Source organism: Spermophilus citellus (genome assembly GCF_964194105.1).
Source record: "Spermophilus citellus genome assembly, chromosome: 4".
In the NCBI taxonomy this organism is placed as follows: Eukaryota; Metazoa; Chordata; class Mammalia; order Rodentia; family Sciuridae; genus Spermophilus; species Spermophilus citellus.
The window spans coordinates 148,628,468-148,654,413 of record NC_138185.1 but is presented as its reverse complement, the minus strand read 5'-3'; the positions used below and the strand labels follow the sequence as shown (position 1 = coordinate 148,654,413).

Sequence of the window (25,946 nt, the reverse complement as noted above, 5' to 3'; positions counted from 1 at the left end):
GTGCTGCATAATACTCCATTGTGTATAGATGCCACATTTTTTAATCCATTCATCTATTGAAGCCTGCCCAGTTCTTGATAGTCTATTTTTTAACCATTAATATTTAATGTAATTAGGGATGTCTGGTTTAGAGCTTACATTTTACTTTGTGTTTTCTGTTTGCCCTTCTTGTATTTTGTTGTTAATGTTGCTCTAGGACAGCAGTTTTTAAAGTGTAGTCCAAGGACTCTAAATGTCAAAATCAAACAAAATAAAAACTACTTAAACTGAACATGGTGGTGTACACCTGTAATCCCAGCGACATGGGAAACTAAAGCAGAAGGATCTCAAGTTTGAGGCCAACCTGGGCAATTTGGTGAGACCCTGTCTGAAAATTAAAAAAGGCTGAGAATATAGCTCAGTGGTGAAACACTCCTGGGTTCAATCTCCAGTACCTCAAAAAAAAAAAAAAAGATAATGACTTTATTCTTTGCCTTTTTTTTCTTGAGTATAGTTTTCTGAGGCTACGGGATACATGATGACGTCATCTCTTTGTGTGCATGTTGTTCTGTGTTTTCTATGATTTCCAATACAGTGGAGTTGTTATAAATTTATATATATAAAACATTTTCAGAGATTAACTCAGTTTGTTCTCTGTAGTTTTACTGGGTTCTTACTATTTCCATTATAGGACTATACCCCTGAAACCCTTTATAATTTAACAAATTGTATTTTCAAATCCCCCAATTTTTCTTGCATCTACATGAAAACACAGAATACATACACAATGAGTTTTACAATATTTAGAATTTTCTTCAGAAACTTAAAACTCATTTGGTATAAAACTCATTTTACAATTCAATATTTTACTCCAAAATGAAAAAAAAAAAACCACCCTAGTTTTCATACTTAGGAATGGATCATTGTCTTAGGAATGGGAAATTTTTAACAGGTAGAGTTTCAGTTTGGGATGATAAAAATGTTCTGGAAATGGACAGTGGTGATGGCTGCACAACAACATGAATGTACCTAATATCAGTGAACTTACACTTAAAAATTGTTAAAATTTTATGTTATGTATATTTTAGTACAATTAAAAAAATTCTCTCAACACACAGCTACTCTAAGATACTGAGAAAGATGAAAGTACCAGAGAGCTCTGTCTCAATGAGGGGAAGAATCTACTTTGAAGGAAATATATAAATAAAAGACAAAAAATATTACAAAAGTTATGTTTCAATAGGCATCATAAATGTGAAGAATTTACCTTATTATGTCGTCTGTAACAGAACATTTTGAATACTATTATGGTCCAAGATAAGCTGCAGCATCATTTGAGACCATTCAGAGCTTAAAGCAAAAGGAATTGAAAATTTAAGTGCAGGTGTGATGAATGCTTTAAACACCAAATATTGTTTTCACAATAGAAATGAGAAAGTCACCAGAAATTTTTTTTTCAGGCTAAAAATGTAAATCATTTTACAGTGATATATTGTATTCTTTGTTATCATGCATTCCTAGTTTAAAAATTTCATTTAAGAATATCTTTGATGAAGCAGTGAAAATGTATTAAATATCAACCCTATAGTGTTAGTGTATTTAATATTCTGTGTGATGAGTTGTGCCCCTAATGCACTTCTGCTTTATGCTAAATATAGTGTTGGCCTTCAGGAAAACTATTTATGTGATTATTTGATTTGGAAGTAGACCTTTCTTTCTTTCTTAGAACACCACTTTCTACTTGATGGACAATTATGGCAGACAAACAATGGTTATTCAGACTTGGCAGCTAGGAATGTTTTTTTTTCCCCCCAAAATAAACAAAATGAGACTATCACTTCAAAGAAAGAATATGGAAGTTTTTATTGCCAATGATGAAATTTGAAGTTTCAAGAGAAAATAGAATTTTAGGAAAGTTATACAAACTTGTATCCATGATTGACAGATTACCCAAACCAGACTTTTCTGATGAGATGGTGTGATAGTAACACATGTGATTTTGGACATTTTGAAATGAAATATGTCAACATTTAGAAGATCTGTCACCACTCATGTCTAAATGATCAATGCATGATGTTACAGAATTGCTCAAAGTGCAAGATAGACCAATGGAGAGTTCACAATTTAAAATTCTACATGCCAACTGACCTTTACAAAACCTTGATTTCTGAGTTTTGGCGTAGTATTAAAGAAAATACCCACAAATATCTGAAAAGTCTATGAAATCCTCTGTTTTCCATCTGCATATACTGGAAAAGAAGATAGGCTTTCTTCATGTACTTGAACATAAATGACATATCACAACATACTGAATGCAGGAGCAGACCTGAAAACCCAGCTGTCTTCTACTAAGTCAGACACTAAGGAGACTTGCAAAATGTAAAACAATGCTTATCTTCTCTTTTAGAAAATATAATTATTTTTTACAAAAGTTTGCTATTTATGGGCTGGGGTTATAACTCAGTTGGTTGAGTACTTGCCTTGCATGCACAAGGCCGTGGGTTCAATCCCCAGCACTACACACAAACTTTTTTTTTTTTTGCTATTTATATTAACATGTAATGGATCTATTATTTAAATTAAATGAACATTTTTATAATTTCTCAATTCTTATTTCTAATATGTTTGAGGTATTGGATATAATGTACATAAAAATGGATTTTTGGATTCTTAATAATTTTTAGGAGTGTAATAGAGTATCAGGACCAAAAAAGCTTGAGAAGCTCTATTTTAAAGATTATGACATATATTCTTAACTTTTTAAGTCTTATCCCTGCCCTTTATGCTATAGCTGTTATATGTAACAGAGTAGTAATATTACATCTACATATGTAAGACTCATAATATTGTTACTTTTTTTCTTTGCACAGCCATATGTATTTTAAAGAAATATTTATCGATATATTTACTATTTCTTGTATTCTTCATTCACTTCCAAAGAGCTGGAATCCAAGCCATTTTTCTCTTCATTTTGTAGTACTTTTCTTAACATTTCTTGTAGTTCAGGTATGCTGTTAATTATCTAAGTTTTCTTTTATCTGGAAGAGTTATTTCTCTATATTTTTAAAGAATATTTTCATTGGAGCCAGGTGCAGCAGTGCACACCCACAATCTCAGCTACCTGGCAGGCTGAGGCAGAAGGTTTGCAAATTCGAGGTCAGCCTGGGCAACTTAGTGAAACCCTACCTCAAAATAAAAATATAAAAAGGAATGCAAATGTAGGTCAGTGGTAGAGCACCCATGGAATGGGTACAATTCCTATCATAGGATGTAAAAAAAAATTTTTTTCACTGGATACAGATTTCAGAGTTAAAAGTTTTTTGTCCTCTATGCTCCATTATTTCTGATGAAAGGTGAGGTATCATTAGAATCCCTGTTCTCTGATGTAAGTCTGTAATTCATTTTTTCTCTAATTCTTTTTTAATTTTCTCTATATTTTCAGCTTGAAACAATGTGACTATGATGGATAGAGATGAAGTTTTCTTTATATTCAATCTTGACTGGGGTTGCTCAGCTTCTTGAAGTTATAAAATTGTCTTAAATTGGAAAATTTAGTTCATTTCTCCAAGTATTTTTCCAACTGCATATTCTTATTTCTTCTGGTTACACTAATTATACCTCTTATACCCTGAGGTTTTGTTCACTTTTTTTATGATCTTTTCCTCACCTTCATATGTTCTTCAGATTGGATAATTTCTATTGATCTATTTTTAGTTCACTGGCTCTTGCTTCCTCTACAATCTACCATTATGCATATCTAATGACTTTTTTTTTTTCAGTACTGAGAATGAAACCCTGAAGCATTCCCCCAGCCCTTTTTTGAGACAGAGTCTCACAAAGTTGCTAAGGCTGGCCTTGAATGTGAAATCCTCCATCTTCGGCCTGTGATTTATTCATTTTTATTAGTTTTAAATTCTAGAATTTCCACTCGTTATAGTTTTGACTTGAGATTTTCTATGTATCCATTCAGGTGTATTTTTCTTTACATCCTTGAACATATTATAAAATATTTGCTTGATAAATCCCAAATCCAGGTCATACTGGGGTAGATTAGGGGTTGTCTCCAGTAATTTTTAATTTTGCTTTTGACTATAGGTTTTATTTTTCATGTTTCTTCATATACCTAGTAACTTTAGATTGTGTTCTGGACATTGTGGGTGCCATATTTTACAAAGTCTGGATTATGTTTTATTTCTCTGAAAAGTATTAATTTTTGTTTCAGTAAAAAACAATCTTGGCTGGACTCAGATCCCAAACTCTGTCTCCCATGCATAGAGAGCAGAAATCTCAGTGTAATTCATTTATCATTAATTGTACCATCTAGAGTATGTCTTGCACATGTGAAGGTCAGGGATCAGACAAAAATATGAAAGAGTTTATAGTCAGAATATGGGGCTTCCTTTGTTGAACTGTCTCATTCCTGAGATTTCCCATTTACTTTTCACTTGCAGTAGTTGCTAGAATTTTATCTTTTGATTTTTCAAACCAATGAAAGAGTAGATTTCTCTTCAAGTTTTGGCTGGCCCTTGGATGGGATCTTTCCTTAGGCTAAAAGCTATAAAAACTAGGAATCTCATTCAGTGTCATTTCCTTCTTCAAAATGTTGATCTCCAGTGCACTCAGTGCTTTTTATATTTTGTTGAGAATTTATCATTGCTATTTGTGGAAGGCTGATCCAATAGAAACTATTTCAGACTTTTTCAGAAGCAGAAATTTGTACATATTTTATCAAATTACCTCACGAATATTATTTCCATTTTGAAATGAAAATGCCCAACTAAATATAAAAAATGAGAAAACATTCCCAATTAAAAATTTAAAATGTTTTGATAATTATAAGACCTGAACAGTTTCACAAAGTTTCATGCTGCTAAGACACTTGATATTTGATCTCTGATTTCTATGATCCTGATGTTGCAGAGTAGATGGTTTTTACTGGGTGGACCTTCTGGCAGTAGAAAAATGACACAATTCTGAATATACTAGCTAGCAGAAATATAAGGAAAAAATGACTTAAAATTTAGGAATAGATAAATGATAAATGATATAAACCCAGTATAAGAGCTGGGCATGTAGCTCAGTGGAGCACTGGATTTGGTCCCTATTATGGGGAAAGAGGGAACCCAGTAAAACAAGTAGGGACTTTTCAAATGGGACAAGTGTGTGGTAGATCAGTCCAGCAAAACTTGGGGTATTACAACTGGTGTAACAAAGGCAATTTAAAAAGATCTACATCTTGAGATGGATAGAGTAAATCCCAGTAAGTCAAGACATTATAACAGAATATTGGGAAGTTGACAATCATACCTATTAAAGGAATGGTGCAGCCTATATTTTCCATCATCTCCAAATTCTAGTTAAGTCCTATTTCAAGGTAGTAGAAGAGCAACACTACTTGTATAGCTTTTCTTTAGTTATGAACTATATTACCATAGACCACTGCTTTAGTATTACAGGATTTGTTGGCCTGCACAAATGGTCAGTAATACAGTTAGGCCGAATGTTACCATGTCTGTGAAAGATGCTGCTGTTACCTCTCATCCAATACATTCAATAATAAAGATCACGGATAGAGTGAACATGGAACAGGAAGGTTTCCATAGATTTGTGTGTCTTTTCCAGGTCCACAGGGATTGGTTTCAGGACTATCCCCCATATCCAAATCTGTGGGTGCTCAAGTCCCTTATATAAAATAGTATAGCATTTCAGTATAATCTTCTGTATAGTTTAAGTCATGCTAGATTATTCATAATACCTAATCCAATGTAAACACTATGTGCTGTATTATTTATGGAATAATGACAAGAAAAAGGTCTGTACACATTCAGTACAGATAGAATTATTTTCCCTCAAATATCTTTGAGGAAACAAGTAGATTTCACAGTTGGTTGAACTGCAAGGTGGAGAACCTGTGACTATGGAGGGCCTGGCTGAACGGTTAGGAATTCAGGAGGGAGACAGATAACATAGTGTTGCAAATTGCATACTGGGTTGGGAAAAAATCTGATATTGAGTACTAGGCAATGATTTTTTTCTATATTCTTATCCAGATATAAATTGTGTATTCCCTGGCCAGCTATATGAGCTTAAAAGCTTTATTTTTATTCTCACCCAGTCTCTGAGGTCTTTAATAAAAAACAATCCTAATCTGCCAGCACAGGGACTAAATATCTATTATTGATTTGAACCATTTTGTGCTCATGAGTTATTATATTCTTTAAAAGTGATATGTGTTCTATATTCTTATAAACATTTTTCCTAAAAGAAAAATATTATAATAAAAAGATATATTAGCATATATTCCAATGTTAAAAATCCTAATTTTGGGCTGGGGATGTGGCTCAAGCGGGTAGCGCACTCGCCTGGCAGACGTGCGGCCCGGGTTCGATCCTCAGCACCACATACCAACAAAGAATGTTGTGTCCGCCGAGAACTAAAAAATAAATATTAAAAATTCTCTCTCTCTCTCTCTCTCCTCTCTCACTCTCTCTTTAAAAAAATCCTAATTTTGATAAAAAGTAAATTGATGCAAATATACCACAAATATCATATAAAGGCAATCAACAATTTAAAAACTTTTTTTGTGGTACTGAGATTGAACTAAGCTTTATAATGTATGGTAAGCAAGTACTCTGCTACTGAGCTATAACCCCAGCCCTAAAAAAGCTTAAAGAAAAAGACCAAAATTAACAATCATGCCAATAAATATAAATTATTTGACCCACCCTATAGAAAGAGTTTCTCTGCTGGGTGTGGTGGTGCACACCTGTAATCCCAGTGGCTCAGGAGGCTAAGGCAGGAGGATCGCAGGTTCAAAGCCAGCCTTAGCAACTTAGTGAGGCCCTACGCAATTAAGCGAGACCCTGTCTAAAAAAATAAAAAGGGCTGGGGATGTGACTCAGTGGTTAAGTCACCTAGGTTCAATATCTGAAACCAAAAAACAAAACAAAACAAAACAAAACAAAACAAAACGTCTTGCTAACTAACAAATGAAAAACAAATTCCATAATATTTTACTCAAGGAGATACACTCAAAATATTACCAACAGACAAAAAGTTAAAGGATAGTATTAAGTCTATTACACCAATGCAAACATAAGAAAACTGATATTGTAGTAAAAGATACAGTATATTTCAGAATATCCATAAGTAAAAAGGCCATTTCAGTGCTTTCTTTGGCAGCACATATACCAAAATTGGAACCATACAGAAAAGATTAGTGAGACCCCTGTGAAAGAAAGCCAAGCAAATTTGCAAAGTGTTCCATACTTTTAAATTTCTGAGCATATAAAATACCCTGCCCTCCTGGGGCCTCCAATCTCCTGGGAGACATAAACATAAAAGATTTTTAAAAAGAGGAGAGTATTTCATAATTATAACAAAATCTTCCAAAAAATTCTAAGAAAAACTAGGTACATATTAGATGAAATGTAATTAGAAACTTCAACTCTTAACAAAATAAAGGAGGAAAGGTAAATAGAGGCACATAAACTATTCAAAAGAGAAATCCTGTTCTTTAGGATTTTTACTCTTCTTTAGGGATCATACTTCCTTTGGAGGGTTTGATTAAATATATAGGACTCCTCTCCAGATAAATTTTGCCAACATTTTCAGGTATTCAAGAACTCCTTGAAGCTAGTTAACCATTGTTTAGGATCACAAAAGCTTACACTTTTAAATACTTCCTAAGTGGTAGGCATCTAGTAAACATTTCATATGCATTTCCATTTAATCCTCCCATCAACCTTCTGAGGTAGACACTACTCTTATCCTCATAGCAACTTAGGAGAGAACAACACTATCTTTATCTCCATTTCAGAGATGAGGAGAGTGAAGCTTAGAGATATATTACTTGCCTAAGGTTGCACAGCCCACAAGTAGCAGAGCTGAGAATTACATCTTCCTCTAATTCCAGGTTTCTACCTTTTAATCCTTATGATATACTTTTTTCCCTCACTACAGTCTTTCCATATTAATTTAAAATATCAACATATCCAAAAAAAGAAATGCAAACATATCCAAAAGTATATTCAATCCAAATTTTAATGTAGACCACTCATTGCAAAAGAAAACTTGAAGCAGTTATAGAGATACAAATAAAAAACAATTATAGAAATGTGTATGTGTGTTTGAGGGTAGATAAGACAGTTAATGAGGTAGATCCAGAACCAAAAACAGGTATCGAAACGTTTATGCTTGATAGAGGTGAGCCACATATTTGCTTCTGAAGAACATAATAGCCAGAGAAAAGAAGGATCCTCAATAATATATAATCATGATTTTAGAATAAATAAAAAAAAATTTTTTTTTAGTTGTTGATGGGCCTTTATTTATTTATATGTGGTGCTGAGAATCGAACCCAGTGCCTCGCATGTGCTAGGCATGCTCTCTACCATGGAGCTAAAATCCCAGCCCTAGAATAAACCTTTTTTACAAGAAGTTTCTTACAAATAACTTGATTTAGACCAAAGTATGATGTCAAAATATAGGAGAGAAAAGATGACTCAGCCCAGAGTACAATGTAATCTTAGTACAAAACTCTGCAGTGATTTAGATTGGGGTGAACATAAAATATAGAACACGGTAAAATGAACAGACTGTACATACTCCAGGTCATCTTTCTGATAATTAAGCTTGTGAATTTGCCGGTTGAGAGTTTATTCTCCCTGACAAGAACCTAGAGTACAGAAATTTCACATTATGTAGTAGGCCAGATTTATGTTCATGAACATTCAAGCAAAGGGTAAAACTTATAACTTTGTATGAAAATTAGAGTGTTAGAGAAAAGATGTCTCATTTTTTAGAATTTCTTCCAAGGTGAGCTGATAAAGATAATACTTAACTTACACCAATATGTAATTGTGTTGAGACATGGATGAAATTTGAACATAAATTTTGTTTTTATTAAATAAGGGATGTTGCTGCATTATAAGATTATAGAAAGCTGTCAAAGCGGGACTTGAGAAAACATTGATCTCAATATCTTAGTTTATAAAATAATGAATTAAATATCTATATAAGCATAGACACATGGAACAAAGTAATATCCTTAGATATGCAAGAAAGTTAAAAAATGAAAACAAAATTGAAATTGACAATAACTAGTATTTAAAAAGTAAAAGTTCTGTCTAGTTGCTTAAAATATAAGTTAAAAAATAAGAAATGAAAAAGATAACATAAAAGATACTTAGGTGCTTTCTAAACTGAATCTGAGGTAGATTGTTCTAGATATGATTATAAAAAACTATCATTTTTGAAAGCAAACCCAAACTGATTTTGAAGAAAATTAACATGGAGATTGACATTCTTCTTAAAAATGACTTAAAAGTCTATTAGTAAGAAAATGGTTAAATTTGGCATATGATGAAATATTATGTAGCCATACCAGTTTTTAATAGCATGAGAAAAGTCTTTACTAGTTTTAGAGGAAGAGCAAGGAATAAAGTTATATTTACTGTTGAGTTCTTATAGTTAAGTGTTAGGGGTGATATTGTTTTCATTAATTTTAAAATCATATTTTTCATATTGTCAAATTTTAATAATTAGAAAGGATTTTAAGATATAATAGTGTTAAGAAGGTTAACTGCCTATAAAAGTTAAAACTATATATTTGGTGGAAATAAACCCAGTTAATAAATCAACCAATAACAGGGGGAAAAAATGAAATAAACAAAAAGTTTACCAAAGAAAAACCTTCTGCAAAAGGTGATGGAAGGATTTATTCAAGTTTTCTAAGAATAGGTCTATTCTATAAACTTTTGTCAAAATATGCTCATGAGTATAATGGCAGACAATGTCTATAATTTTAGTGTGAGGTAATATATTGTGACTTTCCACAAATTACTTTTTTATCCTTACAACACTACTATGGGCACAGATAACTAATACTTTAGTATAAACACAGAGACTAAAGCCATAGAGTTAGTAAATGTCAGAGCTCTTGTACATCCCCATCTCGGGGTGGGGGGAAGCATACAAATATATACTTAATACCATAGATTATTACTAAACATGGGTGATATAAACGGAACCAATATGTGGTTATAAAGAATAATGGTTTCCAGGCACTGTGGCGCACGCCTATAATCCCAGTGGCTCTGGAGCCAGAGGCAGGAGGATCACTAGTTCAAAGCAGTCTCAGCAACTTGGCGAGAACCTAAGCAACTCAGTGAGACCCTATCTCTAAATAAAATACAAAATAGGTTGGTCGAGTGCCCCTGAGTTCAATCCCTGGTACCCCCCACCCAAAAGAAAAAAGAATAATGGTCTGCAGAAGAACTGTGGTCAGACCTGAGTTTGAAACAGTTAAACTATGTGATCTTGGGCATGTTTTTTGATTCAGTTTTCTCTGGCACAACTCAGCTGTGAAAGTTCTACTTGGTAACAATGAGGCTCAGAAATGATACCCTAAAGTGTGGCACTTTGAACTGGAGAAACAGTCTCAGAACTAAGGTCTCCTTGACTTTCTCCTACCCCATCTCATCTTTGATCCTTTTTCCTCTCCAAAGCTAGGGAAAGGCTTTCTGAAAAGTGAAGTTCCCTTCTCTAAAGGAAGTTCCTTTCTTAGGTGTGAAACTGCCAGGAAATCTCACTGGGCAGAAAGGATTAACCATTACAGAAAGTACTGAAAATTAAACACCACACTTAAAACTCTAAGGAACTCTGTCCCAGGCCACTATCTGTTCTTTGGTCATATTTCCCCCAAATATCATTTGCTACCCCTGTACTATTCTCTACTATATCACACTTTCTTCACCCTTCTGAGAATGATATTTAGGTCCTCAACCGTCTGTCTCTTCTTTGAGTTTCATATTTTATATGGCTCCTGTACACATTAATAAATTTATATTCTTTTTCTCCTGTTATGTCTGTTGCTGATTTATTTCAGCAGACTTATAGACTCAAACCTTCAGAGAGAGAGAAACTCCCTTGGCCCCTCCTGTTTTGGCAGAATTCCAAAATTACTCTGCTCTTTCGGAAGCTGCAATAGGGAAGAGCCTAGGATCTGACAAGATGGCAAAAAAGGTAAGAAATTTTGTCTCCTGGATCTGCCTTTGGAATCCAGTTGAGCTAATGGTTAAGAGTCTTTTCCCTTTTAATTTATTTCAGGAGACTTGTTTGCCAAACCTTCAGAGGGAAGATCTGAACTTCTATACAGTTACTAGGGTAAAGTTGCTCTGGCAAAGACTGTATGCAAGCACAGAATGCATTTACTCAACAAATATGCATTGAACACTTAACTTTATGCCAGGCATTATTTTAGACAAAAGGGATAGAAAAATGAACAAAACAGGCAAGAGAACTACTTTCAGAGTTAACACTGTAGGAGGGAAAAGCAAAAAAATAAGCATGCAAACAATAATTTTGCTATTGATAAATGCCATGAAGACAATAAAAGGACAGATATTGTAATCAGAATGAGAGAGAACCTCATATGAGTGATATAATCATATGAGTTATTAAGAATAGTAGCTTTGACAAAGTGACATCTGAGCTGAGGCCTAGATGCAAGGAAGTCATATACATACCTATAGGAGTGTAATTTAGGCAGACAGAACAAAATACACAAAGCCTACATGGCTGGTATAAATTTAGTATGTGTTTTGTGGTGAGGAACTAAGTCACACACACACACACACACACACAAAAAGCCCATGAGGCTGGAGCAGGAAGAGGAGAGTGGTAGTGATAGAGAGTTTAAAAGAAGTCAGGGGCCAGGTCATATAAGGTTCACAGTGCCTCTGCCTCCTAAGATCAAACCCCTCTCCTTTTTTTATGGAGCGGGGGGAGGCATAAAATAGTAATGTGGAAAATTAAAAAAACAAAACAAAACAACTATTTCCCTACTCTGAGATGCCACTCAACATAATATACTTCACCTCTGGTCACCAAAACATGTTGGGATTTCTCCCCACCAACTCATTCTCCAGCACATACCAACTGATGGTGCTATAATTTAATTCAATTCTGGCACAATATACTTAGAGATAGCATCAGATTCCACAGGTTGAGTGTTCAGTCCCACAAGACTGCCCTCCTCTTCAGATGCCAATCACAAGAACAGGTTGTCACTAATAGCTCTAAACAACAAGCTGCAAATTGGGGTTCCAAAGACTCCTTCCTTGGGTTAATTTGCTAGAGTGGGTCACAAAACTTAAGGAAACATGTTTACTAGTTTATTATAAAAGATATTACAAGAGATACAGATAAAAAGTCAGATGGAAGAGATGCATAAGGGATGGGACTGCAGGGGTTACATGACCTCTCTGGAGATGCCCTCCAAGCATCTCCATATATTCAAGGAAGCTCCTTGAATCTCATCCTTTTGGATTTTTATTGAGGCTACATTATGTAGGCGTGATTGATCATCACATCATTGACTACTGGTGATCAGACTCAACCTTGAGCTCCCATCCCCTCTCTAGAGATTGGTAGTGGGGTGGAGCTGAAAGTACAAACCCTTCTAAATTATGCTTTGGTCTTTCTGGTGACTAAGCCCCTATCAAGAAGCTATCTAGGGGCTCCAAGTTACCTTATTTGCATACAACCACCCCCCCAAAACCCGAAACACTTGTCACTCTTCAGAATTTCAAGGGTTCTAGTTCCTTTGTGTCAAGAATCAGAAACAGAGAGATTCAATATATAGGTTTTATTATATCACAATATCATAGACCACATAATAGAATCATTTTGAAATACACCAAAAAGCAACCAGGAAATGAGATAATGTGAAAAACAACTGCCTGTTATGTAGCAGATACTGATAGGAAAAAAAAGGTATTAAATGAGAATAACTATCAAGTTTCTCAAATGTATAAAAATAGTTTTTTTTAAATGAAAAAGTTGATGGTTTAGTTTTAGGAAAAAAAGGAATGCAGAAGTATCAAAGTACTCCAAATTTAAGTCTGAATTAAGGGGACAAAAACAAAATTTAAAGAGATAGGTACAGGATGCAGGGAGGAAGAAAATGAAATATTTAAGCTGATGGAAATATCCCAAAGACAGTTGAGGTGAATAATTGAATAGAAATAAAAATGTGTAAGTCATCATTCAAAAAATTTCACTAATCCTCAAGTGTGAGGCATGAAGGGAGATATGAATAGTAAGTAGCTTTCCTTCCAGGAGGTTAGAATTTAGTCAGATAATCAGACATCTGCCCACAAATGGTATCTAGTATAAACTGAGAAGCCCCCCAAAGGAAACAAGCACACTTTTAGATAATTCAGATAGTGAGTCATTTCTAAATTTTATTTTGGAGATTGGGAGAAGGGACCAAATTAAGATTATAAATGGGAGGGCTGGGGCTGTAGCTTAGTGGTAGAGGGATTGCCTCATAGGTGTGAGGCACCGGTTCTATCCTCAGCACCACAAAAAATACTTACATAAAAAGACATTGTGTCTATTTACAACTAAAAAATTTTAAAAAAAGATTATAAATGGGAACCACTAGGGTTAGGTCCTAAGTTGGGCAAGAGGTGAATAGAATGCACAGGGAGGGGAAAAATGCATTCCTGGATAGTGAAAAAGCCTAAGGATGTGGAGAAAGGAAGATGCTCTGTGTATCATTCAGAAATCACGTGGTAAGATTTGGCTGAGGCAAATTAGAGAGGATCTCATGAACACAAAGTATGTAAAGAAGGAATAATAAAAGGAAAACAAAGTCTGAGGTTTAAGAAAATGTTCTTAGGGATAGCAAGAAAAAGGGTGAGTTGGAAAGTGGAATAGAGTTTATCTGTTGTTATAATAAAATAAATGTTCATTACTGTGTATTGTTATAGAAGTAAAAAATAATAAGGATAACATGAAAACAAGATGACATGCTGTTTGAACACGGAAGTTTATAACCTAGTTAGGAAAATCAAGAACTATATAACAGTATAATATAAATAATCTAATCTCATCTGCCTTATTAGGTACTTATCTGAACATGTCTTCAGCAATGTTCCTAGATAATTCTGAATCCATATAGCTTTTAAATTTAAGATTTAAAAAATAATAATAAAAATGACTACATTTCATATGATAGTAAGGGGAAGATGTTTGAAATAATTCTAGGGAATTCATCAGATTACCTTTTCTTTTCAGTTTGCTAACTTAACTATATTCAGAGTATTATCCATTCCAAAACAAGAAAAGCCAAACTTAGAAAGTTAAGTATCTAAAAAGAAGGATCACATTCGATTCAATCGCATCTGTTTATGCTTTATCACTAGACAGTCAAGAGGATGAGATGAATTCTACTATTATTATACTAAGTAAAGATGGTATTATGGTCCATAATCGTGACAGAATTATTTTTAATAGTCAAACTGAAGCCAGAATTAACTAAAATATTTAAATTTTAAGAACTCTTTATAAATTTAATAGAATAATTTTATAGGTATGATAAATTAATTTGAAAGTTTGACTGTCTCTCTTTCTCTCTTGCTACATGTACACATACATAGCAATGTGTGTGTGTGTATCTCCAAGTGTTCTGCTGAAATACATTCAAAATATAAAATTAAAATCTTTACCTAAATTTAAAGGACAAGTAGTTACCATATATTTAATTATAGTACTTTACGAGGACTATGTTAAGGATAACACATTGTAGAAATCTAAAAATATTTCAGAGAACTGTTCAGTTTAAGATACTATTTTGCTTATCTTCAGTGAATAGGCAATGATGCCAAATTAAAGAAAGCTCTCCTGTGCAAGTGATTGTAAAAATGTCTGTATGTATATACCACACTCAATATTACATATCTATATCCTCACACCCAATGCCATAAATACTATGATGACCAATTCACTGCTCAACCACACGGTCCATCAACCACAGTAGAAACTTACATGGTCTTTTGTTCAAGAGATAACATTTGCTTTTTTTCCACAGTACAAGAGAGAAACAAGGCCTGTCAGTTTCATATATCATAGGGACTTCATATTTTAGGGTTATAAGTAACATTTTTAAACCTTCATATAAATAGCACTTTACCTATATGACATCTTTACATTGTTAATCTAAGTATAGGTAGAAATAACCTGGTAAATTTGTTTAATGGCAGTACTGCCACCCTCACTGGACAAAATATTAAGTTGCTATTGCAGTTTATATTTTTGACTATTTTTCATCCATTTGTATATATTCTGGTTTATTTAACCAGCCTCCAGTGGAGAGTCATAGAAAACACAACATGCTTAGTATAAGCCTTTTTTTTTCAAACCATTGTTTAGTAAGGGCCAAATTTTGACTACCCTTTAATTTCTAGTGACTATTCTTCCATGCTAAAAAATGTGTCTATAGTTGAGAAATGTAAAAAAGCAATGAAAACTTTCCATTAAATTAAGGTTCATATGGTAAGGGTTTAAAATTAGATTTTCAAGTTCAAATTTAAGAAATATACTTACCTTTGATTCGAGGTAGACATTTGCTGATGACATTTTTGTAATTTTGCATATGTAACTAACTAAAGAGATGGCACAAAGAATAAACAAGCTATCATTAATTAATGCTCGAACAAACACAGTCCATTTCAACTGATTTTCTGGGACATCTCCATGGACTAGCATTGCGCAAGTCAAGTTCACCACTAAAAAGAGAAGACTTGCTAATATAAAGCCCAAATGCAGTAGAATTCTGAAAGAAAAAAAGAGTTTATTAGATGTTTACAAACTAATGAGAAATTAGTATGTTATTTTAGGGCACAAGAATTTCCTCAGCTTAAAATATTTATAATTTCATTAAATACAAATTTAATAATCCTTCAGGGTTACATGGGCTATATATGCTGTTATGAAATTAGCATATAAATCATCTTAAGATGGCACAGATTTTAAAGCATTAATCCAGAAATAATCTGATGTGGATTTGAATTCAGTTGCTCCTACCAGGAAGATAATATAGGACTATTTTAACACAGTTTCAAGCAATCTTGAATTTTTTCATCTTTATGACTATTGAGCATATTTTCATTGACTTTTCCCTTCTGATAATTACCAAACTTTTAAACACTACCTAGAAAATATACTGTATCTAAATTTAATCATTTAATATTACATTTATATGATTAGTCCCAAGTTTAATATGATCATATTTAACATTAAATTTAAGAGGTAAAGGAAATCTTTTAAAATATATTTAATCCTATGAACTCCCAGTTATATATATCAAACATTGCTTTCAAAATTGACTAAAGGACATGTATAATTTCAAGTACTCATCTATTGCATCTTCTTATAAAGGTATATATTTACAGTGCACACAGCACAGCTTACACATGAAATGCTTAACTTCTTTCCCTTAAAAAAAATTAGACCACCTCATATAAACTCTCCAGCTAAGGTGTGGCCATCTGTATAAAGTAGTAGTAATAGTTCTCTGTATGAAAGTAATCCCAGTTCAAATATATTTATATCTCCAAGTTAAGTAATATGGTCCAGAAATTTATTTGGCATCTTAATATCTTCTATTTTGTGTTACTTAACAGTGGGAATCATAGATCATCTGCCCTTGGAAATAGTTTACACAAGATAAATTGAAGGTAATGTGTAATCTGTAACAAGGCAACAAGCTTTAAGTTTAATGCAAAATGAAAAGATTTTTGTTTGAAAATATTGAATTTTAATATTCCCTTAGACTAAATATAAGAACAAGAGTTACATACTTTGAAATCCAAAAAGGAGCTTGAAATTACATATCCAGGGAATTAGAGCAGTTTAGGAAACCAAAACATGGAGAGGGTAAATGAGCTGGACACTCAGTAGGTTAGTTAGTGGGAGAATTAGGTCTAAAACCCATCTCTTGACTTGACTGTTTAGCATTCACACTGTTGAGATTAATCAGTACTGAAACATTATTTAGTTCATGATATTATACTATACATTCTCACTCCAAACAACATAATCTAACTTTAGCATATGTAGACTTTTTGATGCAACATCTGACATCTGAAGTGGGGCAAAAGCAGAGATGAAAAAGATAAAAAAGTATTAGCAGCACTGGCTGAAGGGAGAGAACAGAGGGCTACTCAATTTACTTCCTTTGAACCAATCTAACTACTAACAAACTGCTCAGTTGCCCTCAGCAGCCCTTTCCTTTAACCTTGAGCAGTCTACTATTAAAAATACTTACTTAGATGTTTTAGATACTAAACATTAATATTAATTCTTTAGATCTTTTAGATAGAGATTTGGATACTTGTGAAACTTACTTGTGTTTGTCAAGTTCAGTGGCACATCTGACTTTACATATAACCTATAAAGAGAGTATAAAAAGGTTTTGAAAACACGTGTAATAAAGTATTCCTCAATTTCTTTTGACTTTGTGTTTCAAAGCAATGCAACTGTAAAAAATTGAAAAGTCAGGTCATGAAATTTATTCTTGTTTTTAAAGTTTATTACATCTAGGCAGAAATAAAGACAAGTGAGTTTTGGAATGTAAGAAGCAAATTATAGTTATCTGCACAGGGGACAGCTGAAACTCAGTAGAAGACAGTTGAGGAAAAAAATATAGGATGAAAAGTCAACCTGTGATATGTTCAATACCCCTTCCCCCTGTTACTGGGAATGGAACCCAGAGCCTCACAAATGCTAGGCAAATGCTTTACCACTGAGTTACATCCCCAGCCCCGATATGTTCACATTTGACAGAATTAAAAAACACAACAGTAAAGAACAGAGAAATGGGCGGAGGAGAGAAACAGAATCAGATTAGAAACCAGTGGAAGAGTTTAAAGGGAAGAAAGCATAGCCGTTGTCAAATTTTGCAAAAAGTCAAGAATGATTAAAAGACCATTTGATTGCGTCATTGGTATGTCACTGGTACCTTGCACAGAATAGTTTTCAGCAGGATGATAGAGCATACAAATATAAGGAGTAATAGGAAGACAACAGAAGCAGTGAGTACAGATAAACTGAAATATATGAAACTAAAAGAAACCTGGGATAACCTGTTAGGAGATAATTCTTTATGAATATCATGTTTTTGCATGGTCTAGATCTTCTGAGCAAAAGGGTTTGCAGGGCAAACATCTTTGAAATCTAGAGATAGCATTTAACTTAAAGTTAGAGGGAGATTTATTTCCCTCTATTGTAATAAAGAGAGAACATTTCTCTTCCTGAGGACAATTCCAGGGGAATAAAATCTCTCCCTCCCTGGTTATAATGTGGTTCCATTCCAGGGCAAGTGTCTGTCTCTCTTATTTTGGGGTTCTCCTCTGTAGCACACCCTGCTGCATGGGCAGGTGACACTGGACTCCTCCCAGTGTTGCCCTATGGAACGGAACTTGGAGACTTGATATAAGGCATTGCTTTGGATACTGATTTTGCCATGGTATTTCTCTCCGACTCAATTTACTCAAAAATGAGAATTATGTTTTCTATCAGTATGTGTTTATAAAATAGTGAGAGGCCTCCCTGTTAAATTTCGGTAGGGTAACAGATTCTTTACAGTTTCTGATTTAAAAATTTGTTGGTCAGAAATGGACTGAATAGAAAGGGTGAGGCAGAAGGCGGAGACGGGGAAGAAAGGAAGAAAGCTCAGCTGTTGAAGGTGGCTTTAGCAGAGGCTAGTTAGCCCTTAAAAGGAAGTTTTTAAACAAGGAAGAAACTTGTAGGTCTACATAAAAAATTTAAAATGATTCATAAACCAGTTCTTTGTTAAAATAAGAAAATTGGACACAGTGCGGATTCAGACGTTTTAATATAGAGAAGAAACATGAGAGAATTTGGCAAATGAATTCTAATTTGCTTTTCTAGTAAAGTAGGAGTAAAGGTCCTCTCCTGGGAAGCAATGTTAGATTTAAGCACTTGGAATATGGAAAACACAAATAGAAGTGTTACAAAAGAATATAGTGAGATATAGAGAGGTCCACTTAAAATCTGGTAGTTGATAGGACATATAGTCACCACGGTTTCTTGATTTTAAAATTGAAACAATCTAAAGAAAAAAATGAATGCTATTATAGAAAGTTCAAATTTAACTAGGCTTTTTTTTTCATGAATTAATTTAGAACTGTAAAATGCGGGAACTATGTTAGAGAAAGAACTTACTCTAACAAGTGAACTACTTTGGCTACCAAAATGTCAAGAGATGAGGAATAATAGAATGGAGTGGGGAAAGCATGAGATGCAGAGTGTCTGAAAGTTAGGATGAGGATGAAAAACAGATAAATGGATGAATTCAAGATGTACAAGAGAAAAGATATAGAAGACATTGGTCAGAAGAAACAGCTTCATTTTTTAGAGCTGTTCCAAGGTGTGGTCATGCTAATGAGTGGCTTAAATAGAAATGGAAAGTTTTAGAGTACTGGGAAACCACTGAATTGAGACTTTGGATGGGATGTCAATATAGGCTTTGAAAATGGTCATATATCACAGGAGACAGGGCAAGAAGGAAGAAAGTGCTGATTCATCCAGGAATATGGAAGTTATTATTATAGCCAATGATGACCTAAGCAGATGGCACAGATTTCAGAGAGATGATAAAGGTCTAAAATCAGTAAGGAGTACTGGGAAGCATAAAATAGGCTGATTGTTTTTTCCACAAAAGGCATGAAGTGTCACCTGGGAAAAGCTAGATTTCAGTAAAGGCATTTAAAAGGTTCACATAAAGAAAAGAATGGGGACAGGGTAGGAGGGGTAATTCATAAAATTACAGGTCATAGAATAATGGGTGTGAGCCAGAGTTGAGCTGGATAAGGAAAGAATTAAAGGTCAATTACCATCCTGAATTTGCAGAATATGTTTCAATGCAATGCATAAACATAATCAGTTGCTTAAATCACAGATTGTAGTAAGATTAAAAGTAATCTGATATTAATAGATTCCAAGTATTTTATAGAATATACCTAATAGGAGATGATCCTGAGCAAAAAACAAAGTAGTAATATCAAAGAATGCAAGTAATTATATATCCTTTGTTAAGGTAATAACTCATGAAGTACAATAAACACATGCTTTATGCAGATTTTAAGTTTAGAAAGACAACATATATTTAAATTACTTGATGTTAATTTATGTCAAATGGGCCATATTTCCACACACCAGAAAAACTGAATAAATGGGTCACTTTATAAGAATATTTGTTTGTATAAGAATTAGAAGGATTAGTGAATATAAAATGTTTTTCATCATGTAACCTACCTTTATCCCATATATAAACTAGCGGCTCTTAATTTAGAAAATATTGATTTAGGATTTTTGAATTAATGACTTAATGTCATCACTAACATACTCAGTTTTATTTTGTAATAACTAATCCATAGATAAAAGATATGAAATTATTTTTCCATTTTAAAATGCAGACTTCTGTATTTTGTCTTATTTAGTTCCTCAAATAAAGAGAAGGTGAAAGTATAGCGAATGTATTTGTGTGTCAGTTTTTTAATACGAGTATCTCAAAACTTGAGGATGCTGCTATGGTCTGAATGTTGTTTCCCCAAAATTACTATATTGAAATATTAACCCCAAGGTGATGGTATTGGGAGGTGGGGCCTTAGGGAGTTAAGTTATGAGGATGGAGCTCTCATGAATGGGGCTTTAACATCCTTATAAAAGAGACCCCATATTTCTTCCATCATGTGAGGACATGGTGGGAACACACTATTAATGAACCACCAAGTGAGTCTTCACCAGACACTGAATCTACTAGTATTTTGGACTTTTAACCTATAGATAGTAAGAAATAATTTTTTGTTGTTTATATATGCTACCCTGTTCAGGGCATTTTGTTATAGCAGCCTGAATGTACAAAGCAGAAGATTTACACTGGAGGTGTACCATTTATTTTCCCCCATGACATGTAGCCTATGTTGTTTGAAGTGCTGAAATAGTAACAGAATGAATGCTTTTCTATGGAATTTATTTTTGTTAATTTCCCCAGTTTTGTTGATTTGAAATAGAAACTTTACTGGAGAAAATACATATGTAAAATTTGGAATTCATTCAAAAATGAATTGTGGTAAACATAATCTCTTCCCCATGGTGAACAGGCATATCCAAATACAGTTTACTTTTCCAGATGCAGTTATTCACAATCTACATCTCAATTGCTTAAGTTCCTAAGGAAAGTAGTGCATCACTCATAAGCTTATCATTGTCACTGCCTACATATGAGATTTCTAAGGTACTTTATCTATAAATTGAATAGCCATACTTATCTTTACAAGTTCTCTTTCAATGTCTATCATATGTTTAATTTTTAAGAATTTTTAGTTTCTAAATGTTTTTCTTTATAACAGCCTGTTCTTGTTTCTAGCATACAGTATCTTCTTCTCTTAGGATCCTAATATTATAATACCTTAAAAATTTATGTTTCTTTTCTGTTTAAAACTTTTTTGTAGTTATAGAGGGACATAATGCCTTTATTTTATTTATTTTTATGTGGTGCTGAGGATTGAACCCAGTGCCTCACACGTGCTAGGCAAGCACTCCACCACTGAGCTACAGCCCCAGCCCTTAAGTTTCTTTTCTTTGCTTAGTCTGTTTTCTTTCAACTTGCTTAAAAATGATTTTATATAATTTCCTAAGTGACCAGGGTGTTTCACTGTATCTAAACAGTTTGAAAAAACAATATAGCTTATATTGAATACCTGATTTCTCTCTGGGAGTTTGGACTTTTTGTTTGTATTTGGCAGAGACTGCCTATGTGCCTATGCTTTAGGAATATACAGAACTTATGTTTGAACTGAGGATCTCAGTAAAGACTTAGCCTCCCTGAAAAACTGATTTAAACTGAATTTGTGCTGAAATTATGCTGTCCTTTAAAAAGTTTTCTAACACTAAATACTGTGCATTACTGATTTTTCATAAACCTTTCATGCTTAAGTTAGGAAGATGGCAGAATCGCTTTTTGTGAGGATACGGAGTCAGATTTATTGAAGAATATCAGCATACCTGATAATGGTGGGGAGAAAAAAGGCAGAAAGTATACAGTAGTAGTAACAGAATATCCCAGGGGAGAAACAGGCAGAAGAATGCTGCTTACTGATCTTTCACCTTGATTTCTTTAGGACAATAACAATCTAAATGTAGGTAGTGATGATGATCACTAACATGAGCTTAAAACCTGCTAATTCCATAGTATGACAGAAAAGGCATCAGTGTGGCCCAAAGACCTGATTTCTAAATCTTCTGGTTTCTAGTGTGGGTTAGTATAAATCCATTACATGAGTAAATCATCTGAAAAATGGTGATAGTATCTAAGGACCAATCTTAATCAGACAGGAAGGAAGTAAGGGCATCACATATCACATACATTACCATAGGCTGGTAAAAGTGACTGTTCTACTGTCTGAAGTTTATGTGTAAGAAAGAAGAAATGCTCTCATATCCTCCTTTCCTCTAAAATAATAACAGTGGCTCATATTTGAGTCTTACTAGGTTTTGGTACTTACTACTCTCAGTATTTTAAAAATATTACTTAACCTTCACAACCCTATGAGGTAGGCACAATAAGCTCCATTTTGCAAATGGTGAAATTATATTGCAGAGATGTAATCTGCTCAAGGTGAGTTAGCAAGGGTCTAAGGAAAAGGACTCTGGAGTTTAAGTTGTGAACTATACAATGCCTCCCTCTCTGATGTACTCACTGTATTCCTACAGCCTTGGTTTTACAAAACCTGAAAAATCTACAACTTGTTTAGAAGGTAGGTGCCTCTCACCAGAACTGTTTAGCCTAATGTGTAATGTTCTTAGCAAGTAATCATATCACTTTTCTACTTTGGGCAAAAGAATTTCCTGCTACTGCTAAGTATTTATGTTCCTTCTATTCTGACTTGTTATTGCTATCTGTTCTGCTGTTAAATGTTTCATTCTCTCCAGAATACATTTTTTTTATAAATGCTAATTAGATACTCAGCCTCAACACTCAACAATGAACTTTCTCTTTCATAGAATCCCTTAGAAAGTGAGAAAGGGTATGAGGGGGCTTCTGATAGTGAAAGAGTCAAAAGTGAGGCCATAAAGGAGTGTAAGCTTATATTATCCTTAGATACACATCATCATCTTAAAGCAGCCCAAATGATCAAAACAGCAGTCTTAGACAGTCTTAGATAGAAGCTGAGGAAGGAGCACAAAATTCTAAGGCATTATTATTATTAGGCATTTTTATGCTCAGAGACTGAGGCTAGAAAACAAATTATAGAATAAAAATTATTAAATATGGTAATGACAAATGGCAGCTATAATTCAATTGTGAAAATATCCAAGTTTGAAATATCCAACTACATCTTATTCTAGAAAGCAGATGATACTCATCCCCAAATAAAATTTGGTTACTTTTAACCTCGTGTGTATAACTTTTTAATGGCATCCAAATCTCAGAGTTCAGACACTATATTATAGCTCAGAACTAATTAATGAAGAATTTTAATAAAAGTTCTCAAATTCCAGATTGATTTATTAGTGTCAGGCCTTTAGAATTAAAGGTGTTTGGATATCATTAAAATTATATATTATAAATTAAACAACTGGCCCCCCAAAGCAGTGATTTGGTAGCTACCAACTAGCCAAATAGAGTATAACTTGATCTGAAATTCAGGTTCCTAGACTTCTAGTTCAGGACTATTGATAACTATCTTAAAAATAACCTTTTAACATAGTTAAAATTGTAAGATTACAAGGACACTTCCGTTTTGTTTTTTGGTACTGGGGAATTGAATGCAGGGGAGCTCTACCACTAAGCTATATCTCCAGTCCTTTTTTAAATTTTGAGATAGGATCTCACTAAGTTGCTTAGAATCTTGCTAAGTTGCTGAGACTGGTCTTGAAATTGTGATCCTCCGGACTCAGCTTCCCGAATCACTGGGATTACAGGCATGCACCATCACACCCAGTATAAGGACACTTACTTTTCAAAAGTTTCTCTTTATTTTAAACAAATTAGATGAAAAGTTTCATGCTGCTAAGTTAGAATCTGATTTTGGGGGGAAATGTAAATAAGAAAATGTTTCTTCTAAATTATTTTACCATGAATTTACTTAACTATTTAAGTCATTATGCATTGATCACATATAGAACAGTGCTAGGTGACTGGCATGCAAAATTTCCTTCAAAATAAATATATAATACTGGTTGACTTGAAGAAATCTATAGTATAACAGGAGAAAGCATATATTAGTGGTACTGGCATGACAAATGGTGTTTTCTTATATTTGGTCAGAACATGATAATTTTTCCACAAGGTATAGATTACTTAGACATTCATTTTAATTAACATGAGTATTAAATATAGTTAAGTTGTATCAAGGTCATAAAGACAATTATTTACTTGTTTTATTCCTTTAAAGGAGACAATATAGCAGCAGAGGAAAGAGGAGGAAAAATTCAAAATAAGTAGTCCATGGGTTGCGTATGACCCACAAAAATGTTTAGTTTGTCTTATCCAGTATTACTGTACAGTGTTGGAACATTAGTTGAAATACGTCATTAAAACCTAGATTCCCCATTTTAAGAAATATAAATTTCTGAATTCTCAATTCTCTTGAATAATCAGATAATTAGGCAATGTTGTCCTGCAGCTGAAACTGAATTAATGTGGCTTTCCTCTTTAGACATGTGATCAGATTCAGTACCCACAACTTCCTTCTCAGACAGTAGCATCGAGCCCCTCTAGGCATTTGAGTTTGGGACTTCTGTTAAAAAAAAAAAAAAAAAATATATATATATATATATATATATTTATTTATTTTGAGAAAAGGAAACATACATGGGAAAAGGAAAGAAAGGTAGAAAAAATTCTGCTGTGAAGTTATATATTCAGAGATTCCTCTCCTTTAAAATATTTGGGATACATTGAACAAAAATTTCATTCAATAAATATTTATGAACAGCTAACACATGTCAGTTATTAAATTAGGTACTGGGGATATAGCAAAAATAGACAGTTTCTATTCTTATGGTCTAATAAGTTCACATGAATATAAAAGAGCAACTGTGCAAATAACATGAAGAAAAGCATAAAACTCTGTCAGTCTGTAATCTGGCTAGATGGGTTAAGGCATCCCTGAAGAACTGTCACCCAGGAATTGAGGGGGTTAACTAAGCACTAGAGAAGGAAAGGACACTCTTAAGTACCAAGAACAAAATGGGCAAGTACAAAAGACTAAAAAAACATTTCACGTGGCTGAAGTAACGAGCAACAAGGAACACAGTGTAAGTCTGGAACCATGAACAGCCTTATAGTATGTATAAAACTACCTTTATCATAAAGAGTAAATAGAGCCAATGGAGGAATCTAGGCATAGGGGTTTTAAAAGCAATAACTCTGGCAACAGTGTAGAAAATAGATGGGGGGGGGGGTCAGAGAACACAGACCCAACAGTTGAAAGGGACTACACAATAGATGGCAGTAGCTTGAATCAGCTGTTGTGATGTGGAATGGACTAAAGGTGTTAGGATTTGGGGATGGAGTGAATGTGAGGTATGAGGGAGAGGGCAGTATCAAATGACTCATAGTTTTCTGAAACATGTAAATAAGTGGAGAGCAATGCCAGTCATTGAAATGGGGAACCAGGTTTTGGTAGAGATAAATGTGGCGTAGGAAGGAAGGAGAAAAGATCGTGAGTTCAGTTTGGGACATATTGAATCCATGTGCTTCAGATATCTTTGGAGAGGATGTCAAATATGCATAGAATCTAGAAAGCCAGAGCTCAGAGGAGCACTCTGGGTTAGAATCACAGATAAGTGTGTGAGTCATTGACTTTTAAGTAGCATTATGCCATGAATGTGGACTCAATCACTTGGGAAGAAGAAGGGGTGGATCTAGGCTAAAGTCTTTAGAAATGTCAACCTTTCATGGCACAGCATAGGCAGATGGGCTTGAAGAGAAGTTAGCATGATAGTAGGAAAATCAGGAGAGCATACAATGTAAGAGAAAAATAAGGAGAAAGAGGAGTCATTTGATGCTGAGAAATTAGAGAACTGAAAAACACCTAATAAACTTGTTAACATGAAGATTATTGTGAGCCAGAGATTATTTTGCA

General features: G+C 33.8%; 1 protein-coding gene across 2 annotated transcripts in view; it reads right to left on the bottom strand.

The window, feature by feature from the left end:
* Nucleotides 1-25,946, bottom strand: part of GPR137C (G protein-coupled receptor 137C) — a 49,717-nt gene that overhangs the window by 13,413 nt on the left and 10,358 nt on the right. For both annotated transcript variants that reach the window (XM_081289715.1, XM_081289714.1), the window contains exons 2-3: nucleotides 17,175-17,218; nucleotides 15,373-15,601 (exon numbers count right to left, since the gene is read on the bottom strand). In XM_081289715.1, coding sequence (XP_081145841.1) covers nucleotides 15,373-15,601; nucleotides 17,175-17,218 — 273 coding nt within the window. The remainder of the gene's footprint in view (nucleotides 1-15,372; nucleotides 15,602-17,174; nucleotides 17,219-25,946) is intronic.